The 14,422-nt window shown below is 40.9% G+C and overlaps 1 protein-coding gene across 1 annotated transcript in view; it reads right to left on the bottom strand.

Moving 5' to 3' along the window:
* Positions 1 to 708: 708 nt before the first annotated feature.
* Positions 709 to 14,422, bottom strand: part of LOC126278367 (coiled-coil domain-containing protein 170) — a 335,535-nt gene continuing 321,821 nt past the window's right edge. The window contains exons 15-16 of the mRNA XM_049978435.1: positions 4,660 to 4,785; positions 709 to 1,392 (exon numbers count right to left, since the gene is read on the bottom strand). Coding sequence (XP_049834392.1) covers positions 1,072 to 1,392; positions 4,660 to 4,785 — 447 coding nt within the window. The 3' untranslated portion in view covers positions 709 to 1,071. The remainder of the gene's footprint in view (positions 1,393 to 4,659; positions 4,786 to 14,422) is intronic.

Below are 14,422 nucleotides of genomic sequence, written 5' to 3' on the forward strand. Positions count from 1 at the left end.
TATAGTGATACATACTGTAAAGATGGCCTGTTGAGTTGCAAACAGCCTTCTTCACCAAAGAAAACAAACAAAAACTCACTCATGCAACTGCACCTTATGCATGCATGATGAAGGCTTTGGCCAAAACCTATAATGTGTAACAGTCTTTTCGTTGTGCCTGTCTGTAACTCAGCAGGTCATCTTTATGGTGAGTATCCTTTTCCTAATATTGTTGATATTACAACTTGGAGTTTCCATTATTTAAAAAGTGGTAAGTCATGCAATACAGTATGACAAATGAATAACATTTAACATAGCCTGCAACAAATACTGACAGTTCCACATAATTAAGAAATCTCCAGCATCTTTTCTTTGTTTTGCATATGGATATGATACAAAACTTCATTTCAGTGCTACAATGTACAATTCACACATCGTATAAAATGTTTCCCATATTTTGTATAGTTTTTCACCTCCCATGTAAAATTCAGTATTGTTTCTTCAATACTGTTAGTCACTAAAAATGATCAGTTCTGTTGATCGGGATGACGTTAAGGAAAACTGCAGTAGGCCATTAAGAGCAACTCAGACACTGACATTCAAAATTTTTTCCAACTGTGAAACTCAATGGAACAGTTGATTTTTATTAAATGAATGTTACTTTGAAGGAGATATGACAATTATCTAAGTCAAATTAAATAAAACTACTTTTTGTTTACATTCTGTTTATTCTTGGGTCCCCTTTGGTGTGAATTTGATGAACTTTTTATATCATTGAAACAGGCTGTGAACACCATATCTCACTCATTAAATGGAAACGGGCATTTGCACAGAAGTTTATTGTTTGAATTATATAAATGTTACAACTAATACTGTTGGTGCCTTCAGTCCTTTTTTACTTCTAGTTTTTAATATTTTCTGTGTGATTAAGTCATATACATTACAATAGTGTTGGCTGCTCACTAGAAAATAAGTCTCAGATGGTTTGCTGATAAAATATATACAGTGGAAAACTTTTTCACTCTTTTTATCTGTACATAACCTTCACCTATAACTTAAAATGGTAAAATGCAAGATCTCAAAACTGTCACATTACGTGGAAGTTCTCAGTGGTCGTTTGTTATAGATGCCATTAACATCGTCACTGTCATCTAAGGTACTGAGATCAGGTGGATCTCCAAAACCAGAATCATCAAATCGAGGTGTTCTTGGTCCTGGGTTTGGGCTGTTTCCAACTGGAAGAGGTGTCCTTGATGTTGATCCGAGCAATAGGGGATCATCGTATCGGCGAGACACAAGAGTAAAGTCACGATGTGCGGATACCAGTTTCTGTAGGCGTGAGATAATTTCATAGTCTGGCACAGGGAGATCCAAACCCAGGAGTTTGCTGACTGATGATCGGAAGCTCTGTAACTGTAGATACAATACTTCAAATTTGTTTTCTTATTTTCCTAATATTTTATTAACTAATCTATAGTGAAAGCTGCATTTTCAACTCAAAGTAAGATTGTGACTACTTACCACCATCACCACCACCACCACCACCACCACCACACCACCAGTAGCTGCTGCTGCTGCTGCTGCTGCTGCTGCTGCTGCTGCTACTACTACTACTACTACTACTACTACTACTACTACTACTACTACTACGATGCTGCAGTATGAATTCTGTAACATTTGCTGATGGTCCTATTATACATGCTCCAAATATTTCCACTCTTACTAACTGGCAATGCTGGAACACCCTCTCCATGGGGACACGGTTTCTGTCTTCCTAAAAAATTAATATAAACTGAATACTATGACTCATTTGCTTGTGAAATGGTCAAATAGACATCAGCACACAAGCACGAACCTAGAAAAATCGATGCTGTGTGTCAGTGTGCACCCTCAAGTAACAGGCAGATATAGCAGATTGGTACTAATGGCTAGTTTGTTTCATGGTGAACTCTCTCTTACTATTGTGCCCCGCCTCGTTACATCCACACCACTGTTATCAGTAGTGTTGATAGTGATGATAAATGATTTTTTTTATAACTTGCAATATTTTATGGGTGTGGTGTTTTCCAACAGCCCACTTATTAGCTTTAATGATTTCTTGTTACAAACATGAACTTGTTTTGATAAGTTGTTTGTAAGCTTGGATGAAACGAAATGCTGTTGGAGAAAGGATAAATACCACTCCGATAAGAGAGAGAAATAAAAATTTGCAATGGACAAGTTTTTACCACTAGAAACCATATGTCATCTGTTACCTTAATTAGTAACCATATTTTCTTTCTGTCATGGAGTATGTCATCTATCTTCATTTGAGTTCCTTTGTGAAACTGCGAATTTGTGAAATCAGTGCAGTGAGGGTTACTGGCAAGAATGATAATTCACAGTAGTAGTAGTAGTAGTAGTAGTAGTAGTAGTAATTATTATTTCATGGTTGGTTGGCGTGGGGAGTAACAGGACCAAACTACAGGGTCATCAGTCCCTTTTCCCAAAAGGAGTCAGGGGAAAATAAGACTTAAAACTGAAGAAGCTAACAAAAGGGTAAATGTACACTAAAAGGAAAGAGTAGTGGAAGATATTAAAATAATACACCAGATGGCATGGGCTGGCTGGCAAAAATTAAAAAGGATGAGCCAGCCACCCAGCAAAACACTAAAATCTCCAGCATAAAAGACAAAGCTAAAGGAATACAAATAGGGAGATGATGGAACACTAAGGCAAACTAATAGCAAAGAAAGATTGAGGAAGAGTGAACGTGGAGGGAGGATGAAGGCCTGGGGGAGAAGGCCAGGCACCCACCCTCAGATTATGTGATGAAAACCCCACTCACAAACAAAATGTAAAACTAAAGCAGCCGTTGAGGCATTGTTGCCCGCACCATAGGCAGATTGCCAGGAAGGTTCAACTTCAACCGCAGTGCGGCTAAAATTGGACAGTCCAACAAGATGTGGCTGACAGTCCAAGTCTGGCCTAAATAAATTAATGTAGTGTAGTTTTCTTTTGTTGTACACACCTAAGTCTCCACAAAATCAGTGAAGTACTGATTTAGTATCCCCTATACCTTGCTCATAGTATAGCGGATTTTTCTGCCTAATAGAATATTTATGTATGGAACACTTGTGAGTCTGCTTATTTGTTTTTGAGGCTTGTGAGCACTTTAATTATTTATCTTTGAGACACAATTTCATCATGGCTTGTGGTCTACATTAAACAGCAGGTCTCCTTTTAACTGGATGGGTAAGCTTTGCACTGAATTTCAAGCTTTTGAAAGGAGTATTTTCGTTGAATTTCAAGAGAAAAAGAAAATTCGTAGAAACCTGTTGGTCAAATATTTGAGTGGAGTGAAAACAAGATTTCCAATAAATTTCACAACTGATTATTTGTCTGAATTTTCATAGCTAGACAAAGTGTGGAAAATGGTCAAACTGCATATTGAACTGACCAGTGTGAAGTAGAATTTTACAAAAAGGAAGTTCAATTGTTTCAAAATAATCAAGGAAATTAAGATAAAAATATTAATTTGTTGAAAGACAAATTACATAATGGTTTTTGTCTGAATTATCATAGCCAAACAAGGAGTGGGAAATTGACAAATGGGGCATCAAATTGGTCATTGTGAGGTCTAGCTTTCAAAAGAAAAATTAGTTGCTTGAAAGTAATCAGGTTAATAAAGGAAAAAAAATAATGATTTGATGAAAAATAATATTTATAGCTACATAGCTAGCAGATGCTGATAGCTATGTAAATGGAAAAATTCACCTGTGCAAAGCCTAGCTTTTTTGTGCATAAACAGTTGCAATGGTGTGATATTTAACTGTTAAAAAGGCTTCCTTTGAATCATGTACTAAATTTAGGAAATTTTGAGAACAAATTACAGTAGAAAGATGTCAAAAAGTTCATCTGTGTAAGGTCTAACTTTTCCAAATGTACAAAGTTGCATTTGTGAGATACTTTAACTGTCAAAATGTCTCACTTCAAATCAGGCACTAAACTCAGGATGCTTTCTGGAAAAGAAAAACTGCCAAATGTTTGGTGAAATGATTTGTCCAAAAGTAAGAATAAAACAGATTAGAGGAACATTTGATACACTTTTAAATGACACTTGGAATGTGTACAGCAAATCAGGTGCTGATAGAGAATTTAAAGTTGACTCTTAAAGTCAGAATATTAGCATTTGAAAGAATATTAGAGGCAGATTATGTTTACCTAAATGGGTAAAAAAATTTTCAATAGAGATTTGTTCAAATGTCAGGAAACACGAAGAACATCCTCAATATTCTCAATTTCCACCTCAGTTGCTGTGTATGATTTTGAGCGTCATTTAAAGGTGTGCCTAATGTTTCTCTGCTCTGTTTTATTATTTTATTTTTTTTTATTTTCAAGTTCAGTTCAGAAAGCATGAAACTTATTTTATATAATGGTGTGCATTAAGCGCATGGCACAAAGAAACTCTACTAACACAGTTTTTCTTGGAGCATATCTGTAAGATTGTAGACTCTGTTGTTCTTCACGTGGAACCAGAAGTCAAAATATCAAGGATTTATAGTTGAATTATAGTTGTGAAACTTTTTCTGTCTTCTATCACAATGTCTTCTCCGTAACCACATGAGCTATCATATTGTAATTAATCTGTAGTTAAGCATCATAGCAAACTGGCCAATCAAGAGACAACAGCTTGCTTACCGAACTCTCTCTTCGCTGACAATCTAGCAGGCTTTGCTTCGTACTGGACAGCTCATCTCGTAGCAACTGTACCTGGTGGTCATTAAGAGATCGCTCTTGCTCAGCAGACTGACTTGTTGCACGAACCTGTTACAAAGAGTAGCATAATGTTCAAATCTATGTTTACACAGGGGGATATCTCCTAAAAGTCCTGAGGCATACTTTTTCTGGTGTTTGGCAGATCCTGTTTTTGCGGTGTGTAGCTGGAAACAGGCAAAAGAAGAAGTGTGCATCATGTCTTTCACGTGATACCCAGTGTCAATGGAAAATATTGGTTTGTTTCCAATTAAAAACAAAATGATATTTAAAGCAGAATTCTATGTGCCCATTCAACAGAGTGGTCCAAAATTTAGTGATATTTGTTTTATCAATATGTATTAACAGGTGCAGTAAAACATGAAGAATAGCCAGTACTCCAGCAGTGACAAGAATTCTATTGTCTGCACTGATCACTACTACCACGCAGCAGTGCTCTTCAATTGTTACTGGAGTAATTGTTATTCTTTGTGTTTTAGTGTACCTGTCAATCATTGGCATTTGCAAGGGGCTGAGTGCACTTGCTCCCTCCTGGAATCTGAAGCTCATGCTTTTTATGGATTACAGAATTTCCTTAATCTGTGACTAAACAAAACTTCCAGATTTAGCTAAGACTTTCACTTCCTAGTACAGCTCTTAACAAGCTGCAGAAAGGAACCTATCAAGTACCCTCACATACTGATTTCCAGCAGAACATAAATATGGAAGCAGTATACATGCCTGTCATCCATTCCCAATTTCCACAAGGATTCCACCACCCAAAGAAGACTCATTTTGGCTTGCTGATTCTATCTTCAGTTATATGTGTCAGAGCTATTATAGACGACTTTGTATAACATGGCCATGTAGATGTCTACAGTTATACTTAATCGAATGAATTGAGCTCAGAAGATGAGGTGAAAGAAGAGGTTCATAACTTTCTGAACAGCATGGCGGCTAGCTGGTATGACATGGGCACGCAAAAACTGCCACAGCTTCTACAAAAATGCATCGACAGAAAAGGTATTGTGTCGAAAAATAGCTAAATGTTCAAGCTACGCACTGATGCAAACCATTGTAGAAATAAACAGGTCTATTGATATGAATCTCCATGCGGCACAAATTTTCTTTCATCATGACATGTTCATTACATTGGAACTTCTGTGTTTCAAAACATTACATGTCATCACTTGATTTCATTCATTTCAGTGAAGTGAATTCAAGAGAGAGTTTCTAAATCCCTCTTAATATACTTGCGGCTCAATACACACTTCGAGCAAGTCTACAGGACCAATTATTTAGTATGAAGAGTTCACAAAAGTCCTTCAGAAAAGAAACTTTTACATCTTAAGTCTGAATGAAGTCAAAAGAAGATACAAAAAATATGGCTACCAGGTGGCATTAAAAGGCATGGCCAAAAGGTAACCGAAATAATAACTTTCAGAAGTAGAAGCGCCACTATTTTTATCAAAAGAACATTTAAGTCAAGAAAACTATGAAACACAATTAGTGGCCAGTTGCTGCCAGTTACCTGTAAAAATACACAAAGTACAAACCTTCCTTGGGGAGAAGAGTGGGGTAGGTCAGGGATGTTTGAAAATAAAGGGCAAGTCACTTGGGCCAAGGGGGAGATGGTCCCACCTCTTAAGACACAGGGAGACAGAGGTGCAGTGAGAGGCATCATGGAGTAGAAAATCAGAGATTGTACACTAATAACCACTGAGCCAGCTTCAGAGTCATAAGTAAAGGCAGGTTATGAGAAAGAGAAATGAAGCAACAAAGAAGTAGGAGGAAAAGGAGTGAAAGGAAAAAATGAGCAAGGAGAATGAAGAATAAAAAGTACTAAAATCAAACACTCCCTTCCCATGGCCAAGGCATCTTTGCCAAATGTATCTGCTCCACCAGTGAATTCCTCAATACATTCACCAGTGATGTTATCCAGGCTTTCCTCTCTCAAAACTACTTCACAAATCTTATTCACAAACAAATCCCTCTCACCCTGTTACTAATACAGCTTCCACTTGCAATAAGCTCGGAACACTATCTTGTTACCAGTACCATCCTTAACGTATTTATACATTTGCCAGCTACAGACATGACTTTCTGAAGTCAAGCCTCTTTCTCCAATATCCGCCCACAACACACACTTCCTGTTGACATCGTAACCTCTATAAAACCTAGTCAAGCCTTATAACATTCTCAAGCCATTATCTCCACCCTGTGCCCACTCACTGCCACGTACTCCAGTCCCACCACTGGTAAATCCAACAATATCAAGGGCAGAGCATTGTCCAAAACCACACATCTTGTTTATCGATTCAATTAACTCTTCACTGCACGTTGCTTTTATAGGAATTACCACCACTAAACTGGCCATGTACATGAATGGGCAAAGAAAGACTGCATCCAGTACCCAGTTGCTGAACACTTTCCACTGCATGACTCAAGGGACCTGGAACTACACTCCTGGAAATGGAAAAAAGAACACATTGACACCGGTGTGTCAGACCCACCATACTTGCTCCGGACACTGCGAGAGGGCTGTACAACCAATGATCACACGCACGGCACAGCGGACACACCAGGAACCGCGGTGTTGGCCGTCGAATGGCGCTAGCTGCGCAGCATTTGTGCACTGCCGCCGTCAGTGTCAGGCAGTTTGCCGTGGCATATGGAGCTCCATCGCAGTCTTTAACACTGGTAGCATGCCGCGACAGCGTGGACGGGAACCATATGTGCAGTTGACGGACTTTGAGCGAGGGTGTATAGTGGGCATGCGGGAGGCCGGGTGGAAGTACCGCCGAATTACTCAACACATGGGGCGTGAGGTCTCCACAGTACATCGATGTTGTCGCCAGTGGTCGGCAGGAGGTGCACGTGCCCGTCGACCTGGGACCGGACCGCAGTGCCGCACGGATGCACGCCAAGACTGTAGGATCTTACGCAGTGCCGTAGGGGACTGCACCGCCACTTCCCAGCAAATTAGGGACACTGTTGCTCCTGGGGTATCGGCGAGGACCATTCGCAACCGTCTCCACGAAGCTGGGCTACGGTTCCGAACACAGTTAGGCCGTCTTCCGCTTACGCCCCAACATCGTGCAGCCCGCCTCCAGTGGTGTCAACATCGTGCAGCCCGCCTCCAGTGGTGTCGCGACAGGTGTGAATGGAGGGACGAATGGAGACGTGCGTCTTCAGCGATGAGAGTCGCTTCTGCCTTGGTGCCAATGATGGTCGTATGCGTGTTTGACGCCGTGCAGGTGAGCGCCACAATCAGGACTGCATACGACCGAGGCACACAGGGCCAACACCCGGCATCATGGTGTGGGGAGCGATCTCCTACACTGGCCGTACACCTCTGGTGATCGTCGAGGGGACACTGAATAGTGCACGGTGCATCCAAACCGTCATCGAACCCATCGTTCTACCATTCCTAGACCGGCAAGGGAACTTGCTGTTCCAACAGGACAATGCACGTCCGCATGTATCCCGTGCCAACCAACGTGCTCTAGAAGGTGTAAGTCAACTACCCTGGCCAGCAAGATCTCCGGTTCTGTCCCCCATTGAGCATGTTTGGGACTGGATGAAGCGTCGTCTCACGCGGTCTGCACGTCCAGCACGAACGCTGGTCCAACTGAGGCGCCAGGTGGAAATGGCATGGCAAGCCGTTCCACAGGACTACATCCAGCATCTCTACGATCGTCTCCATGGGAGAATAGCAGCCTGCATTGCTGCGAAAGGTGGATATACACTGTACTAGTGCCGACATTGTGCATGCTGTGTTGCCTGTGTCTATGTGCCTGTGGTTCTGTCAGTGTGATCATGTGATGTATCTGACCCCAGGAATGTGTCAATAAAGTTTCCCCTTCCCGGGACAATGAAGTCACGGTGTTCTTATTTCAATTTCCAGGAATGTATTTTGATCCTCCCACCAATTTTTGTTTCCTTGAACTCCAGAAATGGGAATTTGTGTTATTACAACACATGCTTGCATCTCTACACCCTCCTGGATTTAACAATCCTCAATGCAGCTGCCCCCCCCCCCCCTTCCCCCTCTTTTTTTCATCACAATGTTATGTTGAGGAACAGTCTGTGCAGAGTAACAACAGTATTTCTTTTGCCATCTGAATCTTGGGATACTGTAGCAACAATATTTTTACTCTCATGAGTTGGGAACAGGATCTCCAACAAGCCCTTTGCTCCTGCCAATCATTTCATTTTGGTAGTTTATAAGAAGGAAGCATTTGTTACATTACTGCTCTTAATTTTGGCCTGAGTTTATTTCGTTATCTTCTACTCTAAACATTTATACTCTCATTTTCTATTTGCCTTCAATTTCATACTTATCAGTGTGTCATATTTTGTTTTCCATTCCTAGAAATAATAAATGAAGTAAGAGAGCACCTGTTTTTTTTAAATGGGTTTCTTCTTGCCGTGTCCACAATCACATGGTACACAGTGAATATCTACAGAGGGTGCCAAGTAAGCACTCTTCATACCAGGCATCTTAACATTCTGATATGTTGCAGTCTAGATGGTATTCATTCACAGGAACTGATTTACACTTTCTCCATGAGACCTTCAAGTAGTTGACTACAACTGCCATTAGTTATGTCAGCAGCCACAGAGGGCGTGGTCACTGGCTATTCTTTCCTCTTCTGCAAAACAGAGCACAGATAGACATCATTCCACTGGTTGTGAATAAATAGAGGTTCACCAAACACAACTGTTGCTGTTCCAGCTTGCAGAGCAACAGTTCCAGCGTACCTGCCAGTGCATATCAACAGGTGCCAAACACACACACACACACACACACACACACACACACACACACACACACAAACAAAATGAGATTGACAGGCAGTGCTAAACTGCTAAGCAGGGATGGCTAGAGGACAAATGTAAGGATTAGAGGCTTATCTCACTAGGGGTAAGATAGATACTGCCTATAGAAAAATTAAAGAGATCTTTGGAGAGAAGAGAACCACTTGTATGAATACCAAGAGCACAGATGGAAACCCAGTTCTAAGCAAAGAAAGGAAAGCAGAAAGGTGGAAGGAGTATATAGAGGGTCTCTACAAGGGCAACGTACTTGAGGACAATATTCTGGAAATGGAAGAGAATGTAGATGAAGACGAAATGGGAGATACGATACTGCGTGAAGAGTTTGACAGAGCACTGAAAGACCTGAGTTGAAACGAGGCCCCAGGAGTAGACAACATTCCATTAGAATTACTGACGGCCTTGGGAGAGGCAGTCATGACAAAACTCTACCATCTGGTGAGCAAGATGTACGAGACAGGCGAATAACCCTCAGACTTCAAGAAGAATATAATAATTCCAATACCAAAGAAAGCAGGTATTGACAGATGTGAAAATTACCGAACTATCAGTTTAATAAGTCACAGCTGCAAAAATACTAACGCAAATTCTCTAGACGAATGGAAAAACTGGTAGAAGTCGACCTCGGGGAAGATCGGTTTGGATTCCGTAGAAATGTTGGAACACGTGAGGCAATACAGACCTTACGCCTCATCTTAGAAGAAAGATTAACGAAAGGCAAACCTACGTTTCTAGTATTTGTAGATTTAGAGAAAGGTTTTGACAATTTGACTGGAATACTCTCTTTCAAATTCTGAAGGTGGCAGGAGTAAAAGACAGGGAGCGAAAGGTTATTTACAATTTGCACAGAAAACAAATGGCAGTTATAAGAATTGAGGGGCATGAAAGGGAAGCAGTGGTTGGGAAGGGAGTGAGACAGGATTGTAGCCTCTCCCCGATGTTATTCAGTCTGTATATTGAGTAAGCAGTAAAGGAAACGAAAGAAAAATTCGGAGTAGGTATTAAAATCCATGGAGAAGAAATGAAAACTTTGAGGTTCGCCAATGACATTTTAATTCTGTCAGAGACAGCAAAGGATTTAGAAGAGCAGTTGAACGGAATGGACAGTGTCTTGAAACGAGGATATAAGATGAACATCAACAAAAGCAAAACGAGGATAATGGAATGTAGTCGAATTAAGTCGGGTGATGCTGAGGGAATTAGATTAGGAAATGAGACACTTAAAATAGTAAAGGAGTTTTGCTATTTGGGGAGCAAAATAACTGATGATGGTCGAAGTAGAGAGGATATAAAATGTAGACTGGCAATGGCAAGGAAAGAATTTCTGAAGAAGAGAAATTTGTTAACATCAAGTATAGATTTAAGTGTCAGGAAGTCGTTTCTGAAAGTATTTGTATGGAGTGTAGCCATGTATGGAAGTGAAACATGGACGATAAATAGTTTGGACAAGAAGAGGAATAGAAGCTTTCGAAATGTGGTGCTACAGAAGAATGCTGAAGATTAGATGGGTAGATCATGTAACTAACAAGGAGGTATTGAGTAGAATAGGGGAGAAGAGAAGTTTGTGGCACAACTTGACAAGAAGTAGGGATCCGTTGGTAGTGCATGTTCTGAGGCATCAAGGGATCACAAATTTAGCATTGGAGGGCAGTGTGGAGGCGGTAAAAATCATAGAGGGAGACCAAGAGACGAATACCATAAACAGATTCAGAAGGATGTAGGTTGCAGTAAGTACTGGGAGATGAAGAAGCTTGCACAGGATAGAGTAGCATGGAGAGCTGCATCAAACCAGTCTCGGGACTGAAGACAACAACAACAACAAAGAAAGACTGGGTGTATTGGTGGATTAGAGGGCTGTGTTGTGCTGGAATGGGAACAGGGACGTCGTCTGATTTCTTAACCTTGAACCGTACCTCACCATCATTCCCCACAACTCTCAACATGTAAACTAACCTTATGTGTGCAGGAAGAACCACAATACACCACCCAAAAACTGATCCCAACCGTATAATCCTAGATGCTGACAAAGGCTCCATTAATGTTGGTTTGAACCGCAAGGATTACCTGGCAGAAGGACTCCACCATCTGTCAGATTCATCCACCTACAAACCCTTCCACAGTGGCCCAATTCCAGAAATTCAGGAGGATCTCCATTCTTTCCTCAAATCCTTACGTCTATCCCAGAACCTCTCTCCAGAATCCATCTCTCTGCTCACCCCTACCACTACTCACACTCCTACCTTCAATTGTTCTCTAAAACCCATAAACCCGATCACCCAGTATGCCCCATTGTGGGCAGTTACTGTGACTTCACTGAGAGAATCTCCGTTCTTGTAGACCAAAACCTTCAGCCTTTTACCTGCAACCTTCCCTCCTGTAAAAGCTACCAACTATTTCCTCCATCAGCTCTCCACAGTTCCTGTTCCTCTACCGCACAGTGCCCTGCTCGTCACTGCTGATGCCATCTCATTTGACTCTAACATCCTTAATGACAATGGCTTTACTTCTATTAAACACTACCTTTCCCAACACCTGACAGATTCCAAACCAAGAACCTCCTTCCTAGTTGCCATGACCAACTGTATCCTCTCCCACAACTACTTCTCCTTTGAAGGCATCACCTACAAACAAATCCAGAGGTATGGTTATGGGCACCCACATGGCATCATCCTATGCCAACCTATTCATGGGCTATATAGAGGAGTCCTTTCTGTTGTTGTCATTTTCAGTCCAAAGACTGTGTTGATGCAATTCTTTGTGCTGCTACATCCTGTGCAAGCTTCTTCATCTCCAAATAACTACTGCAACCTACATCCTTCTGAATCTGCTTAGTGTATTCATCTCTTGGTCTCTCACTATGATTTTTACCCTCCACACTCCCCTCCAGTAGTAAACTGGTGATCCCTTGATGCCTCAGAAGGAGGCCTACCAATCGATCCTTTCTTCTAGTCAAGTTGGACCCCAAATTCCTCTTTTCCCCAATTCTGTTCCGCACCTCCTCATTAGTTCTGTGATCTACCCATCAAATCTTCAGCATTCTTATGTAGCACTACATTTTGAAAGCTCCTATTCTCTTCTTGTCTAAACTGTTTATCGTCCATGTTTCCCTTCCATACATTGCTATAGTTCAAACAAATACCTTAAGAAAAGACTTCCTGTCACTTAACTCAATACTCAATGTTAACACATTTCTCTTCTTCAGAAACACTTTCCTTGCCATCAACAGTCCACATTTGAATCCTCTCTACTTCGACCATCATCAGTTATTTTGCTACCAAAATAGCCAAACTCATTTCCTACTTATGTGTCTCATTTCCTAATCTTATTCCTTCAGTGCCACTTGATTTAATTCAACTACCTGCAATTATCCTCATTTTGCTTTTTTTGATATTTATCTTATATCCTCCTCCTGGGACACTGTCCATGCTGGTCAACAGCTCTTCCAAGTCCTTCGCTGTCTCTGACAGAATTACAATGTCGTCGACACACCTCAAGGTTTCTTTGCCCTGGATTTTAATTCCTACTCCAAAGTTTCCTTTTGTTTCCTTTATTGCTTGCTCAATGTACAGACTGAATAACATCGGGGATACACTACAACCCTGTCTCACTCCCTTCTCAACCACTGCTTCTTTTTCATGCCCCTTGGCTCTTATAACTGCCATCTGGTTTCTGTACAAATTGTAAATAGGCCTTTGCTCCCTGTGTTTTACCCCTGCCACCCTCAGAATTTGAAAGCGGGTATTCAGTCAACATTGTCAAAAGCTTTCTCTAAGTCTACAAACACATAAACATAGGTTTGTCTTTCCTTAACCTCTCTTCTAAGGTAAGACTTAGGGTCAGTATTGCCTCACGTGTTCCTACTTTTCTACGGAATCCAAACTGATCTTCTCTGAGGCTGGCTTTTACCAGTTTTTCCATTTGTCTATATAGAATTCGTGTTAGTATTTTGCAACCATGACTTATCAAACTCGTAGTTCAGTAATTCTCACTCCTGTCGGCACATGCTTTCTTTGAATTTTGAGTTACGTTGTTCTTGAAATCTGAGGGTATTTCACCTGTCTCTTACTTCTCGCTCACCAGATGGAAGGATTTTGTCAAGGTTCGTTCTCTCAAAGTCTTCAGTAGTTTTAACAGAATGTTATCTACTCCCGGGGCCTCGTTTCTACTCAGGTCTTTCAGTGCTCTGTCAAATTCTTCAATATCATATCTACCACCTTATCTTCATCTATGCCCTTTTCCATTGACTACATAATTTTTCCCTCAAGTACATTGCCCTTGTATAGACCCTCTAGATACTCCTTCCACCTTTTTGCTTTCGCTTCTTTGCTTAGGACTGGTTTTCCATCCGAGCTCTTGATATTCATATTGGTGGTTTTCTTTTCTCGAAAGGTCTCTCTAATTTTCCTGTAGGTGGCATCTATCTTACCCCTAGTGATATATGGTTCTGCATCCTTCAATTTGTCATCGAGCCATTCCTTCTTTACCATTTTGCACTTCCTATTGGAGATGTTTGTATTCCTTTTTGCCTGCTTCATTTAATGCACTTTTATATTTTCTCCTTTCATTAATAAAATTCGGTATTTATACTATCCCCCGTCTTTTTACATCCTTGATCCTCCGCTCCCTTCACTATTTCATCTCTCACAGCTACCCATTCTTCTTTTACTGTGTTCCTTTCTCCTGTTCTTGGCAATGGTTCCCTAACACTTCCTCTGAAACTCGACAACCTCTGGTTGTTCAATTTATCCAGGTCCCATATCCTAATTTCTACCTTTTTGCAGTTTCTTCAATTTCAGTCTACAGTTCGTAACCAATAAATTGTGGCCAGAGTCCACATCTGCCTCTGGAAATGTCTTACAATTTAAAACCT

Source organism: Schistocerca gregaria, chromosome 6, assembly GCF_023897955.1.
Source record: "Schistocerca gregaria isolate iqSchGreg1 chromosome 6, iqSchGreg1.2, whole genome shotgun sequence".
Lineage (NCBI taxonomy): Eukaryota > Metazoa > Arthropoda > Insecta > Orthoptera > Acrididae > Schistocerca > Schistocerca gregaria.